The sequence below is a fragment of the Myotis davidii genome, unplaced genomic scaffold (assembly GCF_000327345.1).
Source record: "Myotis davidii unplaced genomic scaffold, ASM32734v1 scaffold962, whole genome shotgun sequence".
In the NCBI taxonomy this organism is placed as follows: Eukaryota; Metazoa; Chordata; class Mammalia; order Chiroptera; family Vespertilionidae; genus Myotis; species Myotis davidii.
Genome location: NW_006295559.1, coordinates 2,580,768 through 2,585,586, shown reverse-complemented (window position 1 = coordinate 2,585,586; position 4,819 = coordinate 2,580,768). Strand labels below are relative to the sequence as shown.

General features: G+C 39.8%; 1 protein-coding gene across 1 annotated transcript in view; it reads right to left on the bottom strand.

Moving 5' to 3' along the window:
* Positions 1-3,184: 3,184 nt before the first annotated feature.
* Positions 3,185-4,819, bottom strand: part of SATB1 (SATB homeobox 1) — an 80,425-nt gene continuing 78,790 nt past the window's right edge. The window contains 1 exon segment of the mRNA XM_015568066.1: positions 3,185-4,207. Coding sequence (XP_015423552.1) covers positions 3,491-4,207 — 717 coding nt within the window. The 3' untranslated portion in view covers positions 3,185-3,490.

The following is a 4,819-nucleotide window of genomic DNA, read 5'->3' as shown; positions in this document are numbered from 1 at the left end:
CTGGCTTGTTTTAACATAGCAGTCCTTTCTCTATAGGTTATTTAATAGGGTTTATACATTTTAATTGCTCTCTTTGAAAATATCACCAGGCAGTTCAGAACATCTCATTTATTGATAACATCGTGACATTCAAGGACCTTAAAATTGGCTGATGATAACAATAGGGAATAGGGCAGACTTTCATAATGGAATGTATGGGATTGTCATTTTTACTCCATCTGGAACCATTTGAAAATGTTTTCTACTCAAGCTATATATTTTAGATAAACATAGATATAGATAGCACTACTTATAAAAAGACACACTTCTTTTAAGCTCAGAATTCATTGGGGCTAAATGTGAACCTATACACACTTTATACACAGTATGAACAGACTTTGTAACCAAGTGCCACACAACTAGGGCACGCATACATATTAGTTACCTTGGTTGTCAAAGGTTACGTGTCAGCTCTGCATATTTTGTGCCAAGGAGATACTATCAACATTATTTTTTGCATAATGTGCAAGTATTATATGGCCACAGAGTGTAATACCAATTAGTGGCAAAGTGCTGAGGGGAGGAATCCATGACAGATTCAGATGCGCAAGGTTGAATATTACCCGTAAACTACCTGACTCTGCTAAGGTCTTCACAGCACGAAGCGCTATGTCATGCCCCGCTTTTAAAGTCTCTGATAAACTTGGACACAATGAAGCTTGTTCAAGGAGTTTTACCATAGCCGCCAGCAATAGGACTGGTGTGAGCAAGCGATACGTGGCATTGGGGGAGCAATGTGGAAGATCACCCAGACAAATCTTTTCCAAAACATGCCATCTTTCTGAAAACAATTGTACTCACTCCATCATGACCATGATTGTTTACTATGTGCTATTTTGGGGAGTGGGGAGAGTATTAAAATGTCGTATTAGCAAAATTAGGGCTGCCAAGATTAAAGGCCCTAAGAATTTGGTTAGTATTGTTGATTTCTTACACACACTCATCAATTCCTTGAGAAAGTTATTGCATAAGTTAGATTATTGGGAATGGGAAAATCATATTTGCAATCCAATTTCTCCTCTCCCTCCCAAAATTAAATTTCATACCTCTGACATCTGTTAAGTGTTGGGCTGGTTAAGAAAAAAAGTCTCTCTGTTCTAAATTTTCTTTAACATATGAAAAAAGAGGAAGATAGAGTCTTCTTAAAAACTTCATAGCATGCTAGTGTCTATTTGTCTTATTTTTTAATACATGAATCTTATGTCTATTCTAATTCAAATTCCTTTTGCTCAAATTATTTCCCTAAACTCTAGGGAACAAGAATGTTTAAAAGTTTCCTCACTTAATAAAATATCTGAAAACTTTTCAATCAATTTTAAGTCTGCAGCAAACCAGCTGCCTTCATAGTAGTTCAGCTGTGCTTTAAAAGTAAATAGTACTTTTGAAAACTGAATTCGGAGTTTTCTATGATCCCATTTCAGTATCCCAAGTAGAAGCTCACTGCTACAGCAACCACCCAGTTGACTACCAATGAGCTTATCATGGCCTAGGGCACTGGCAGGAAAAGAATGGGCCATTTCAGAACCAAGTTTTAAGGAATTCGGATACCCCTATTAACATCGAGGAAACCTTAAAAAAAGGAAGCAAGATATAAAGTGTATAGAAAAATAATAATCAAAAACTGCAACACTGGCCTCCAACATTCCCATGACCATTAGCACACCCTAGTTTTGTATCTTGAAAATTGTGTTTAAATTCCAGGTGTTTTATTCATATTTTCTGCATGAACCGAGTTAACGTATATTCCATTTATAATTTTTTAAAAATACATCGCTTATTAAGGAATATTTATACAAAAGGTCCCTTTTTCCTTATTTTGTTATTAATGGCCTTTAAGAATATGTGTACATTAGCTTAAAAAAAGCGTTGCCATAAGTGAAGTACTGTGGAATAAATGCAGATGAATCCACCTTCTAAGCACATAACTGCTAGAGGCGGGATTTATGTTTTTGCCAGTGAGTCTTTAGACCGTCCTGCTATCTGTTTACTAAGCAAAATGTTAACCCCAAACAGGTTATGATCTTCATAGTTAAACTTTAAAAAGGAGCATGTGTTTGTGATCTAAATTTACAGCATTTCGAGTGACTTTCCTTTTCAATTGCTCTTTTAAGAATCAGTAAAATATCATCAAAGTATGAACATGCACCTAACCAAGAGGACCACCTTTGACTCTGGGTAGTTACTCCACATAAGCAGACAAACCCTACCGTGTCATACCATACAAACAATTTTAATTGTGTAGTTACAGTCAATAACCACTTCCTAATCAGAATATTTCTGCATAAAGAAAATTGTGATACACTTAGAAAAACAGCCAGCTGTAACAAAATAGCTGGTGTTTTCATAGCCATAAACTCATAAAAAAGAAATACACCTTTATACAGAAATTTTATACAGATGTAGCTTTAAAATTGATTGTAAACCAAAGGAAGACACATTGCAAACATCAATTATTTTCACATTAATTGCATAATTTTCTAAGGTGATCTATTAGTTTTATTTACCTAAGCTTATTTGCATGATAGTAAAAATTGCATACAACAATAAGAGTGAAGCTTATAGTATGAATTGCTTGGATAACATAGAGCACTTTTTATAGGCAACTGTGTAAAGCACATTTTCTCTATTTAAAACTTTTAAGACACTTTGTTTTACTGCCCATCAAAATACATTTATAAATAGAAAAGAATCAGTATGGTAACGAGAAGCAATATTACATTTAACGGAAACTTCCAAAAAATTAATTACAACATGATGCTGCAGGACCTACAAATAAATAATGAGGACTAAACTGTGTTTCACATTTTCTTTTCATTTAAAAAAAATCATGTAACAATGAGAATGAAAAAAAAAGATTACAGTGAACTTTTATTTCCAAAATAAAAACAAATTTGAATTACGGCAGTGCCATATAATACAAGGCATTTGTTGGCATATGTCATCTTTAAACTGCATTCCACAGTCTATAGTTCTTCTGTAACATACAATAGAGTAACAAACTCTTTTTTTTTTTCCTTTTAAAATAAGGGGCGAGTTTCCAAAGATCAGTGTGGAGTGTTACAGAAATAATGAAAGGAAGGAACTCATAATCACAGAAGTTATAATGCTTGTTAGAGGCTCCAGAATAATAATCATTTATTTTAAGAAAAAAATTCACTGGTATCATGCTGACGGGGTACACACCTCGGTGCGTTCCCGAGAACACAAATCTGAACTTTTAATACCAAACAATCCTCAATGCTTCACCTGGGGCTGCCGAGCAGTTTGTAACTCAGAGCAAAACATTTAGTGCAGTCTGCATGATCCCTTCTCAACTTTCCTGTTTGTGCAAGTTTCTGAAGATTCATTGGCCCGACCATGAACAAGGAAGGTTTCTGAGCGCATACGGGTGGATGTTCATGGTGTTAGTAAATACCAGAGACGCTGCTGCATGAGAACAGCACTTGATGTCTCAGTCTTTGAGGTCGGCGCTGATGTCCGTGTTCCCTTCCACCGCTAGCTCGTCTTCCAGCTTCACCGAGAAAAGGGTGTTGGCGTTTTTGTCTTGCGCACCCTCTTCTAAATCCTTAAGCAGCTCCTCCTCTTTGTACTCGGCCACGTCCACCTCCAGGCCGGAGTTGTCCTTCAGTTTGCCGTGGTGCTTGAGATAGTACCGCTGGTTCTGAAAGAACTTGATGATGGTGAACTTGGGCAGGTCCAGCTGGGCGGACAGAGTCTGGATGGCCTCCTCGTCCGGGTACAGGCCGACGTCTTGGATGAAACTCTGGAGGATCCCCAGGGCCTCCACAGAGATCTTGGTGCGCGGCCGCGTCTTCTGGCGGGTGTCCTCCCGGTGCGCCCGGGCAGCTAGAACTATGCTCTCCCGGTGCGCCCGGGCAGCTAGAACTATGCTCTCCCGGTGCGCCCGGGCAGCTAGAACTATGCTCTCCCGGTGCGCCCGGGCAGCTAGAACTATGCTCTCCCGGTGCGCCCGGGCAGCTAGAACTATGCTCTCCCGGTGCGCCCGGGCAGCTAGAACTATGCTCTCCCGGTGCGCCCGGGCAGCTAGAACTATGCTCTCCCGGTGCGCCCGGGCAGCTAGAACTACGGAGCGCCTGGTTGGGGGATGAGCCCTCGCCTGGCTTCTTGGATGGGGACAAGGGCTCAGGCCAGCGGAAGGGCCCACAGCCTTCGGAAAAATTTCAAAATGATAGTCACTAGGAAGGAAGGACTTGGTTTTGGGGGGCTACTGGGCCTCCTTCTCAGAGGTCACCGGAGCCTCCCTAACCCTGATTTTCGTTTTCAGTCTGTGCCAGAAGTTTGCACATTATGGGAAGACAAGCAAAGCCAATTATGCTATAAATAATTAAGACTTAAAAGGAAGATCGAGAAGGATTTCAAAGGCATTTTAGAAAGGTGAGGTACAGAGCCCTGCAAGAAAGGTGTTTTGCCTATGTCATCGCGTAGGTAAAACATGGAGCAGGATTCGAAAGTTGTATTTAAATTGCAACCAAAATGGCTAGCCCTCCCCTCTTCTTCAGCATTCTCTCTTAGGAGTCCAAAGGACTTTTGAGAGGCTGACGTTTGTGAAATTCCTACCAGACAGTCCTGATTTCATGCACAATGTCTTACCAAATGGCATTAGGCTGACACTGCAAGTTTTTTTTTCCTTACTGAAAAATAAGGGTCCAATCTGCCGCTAGCGAATTGTTTTGTCTGTGGTGAACTTGGATGTGATTAGGATTGAAATTTAGTATACACAGACACTTTTTCATGATTAGTACCTGTATGTTTTGTTTTG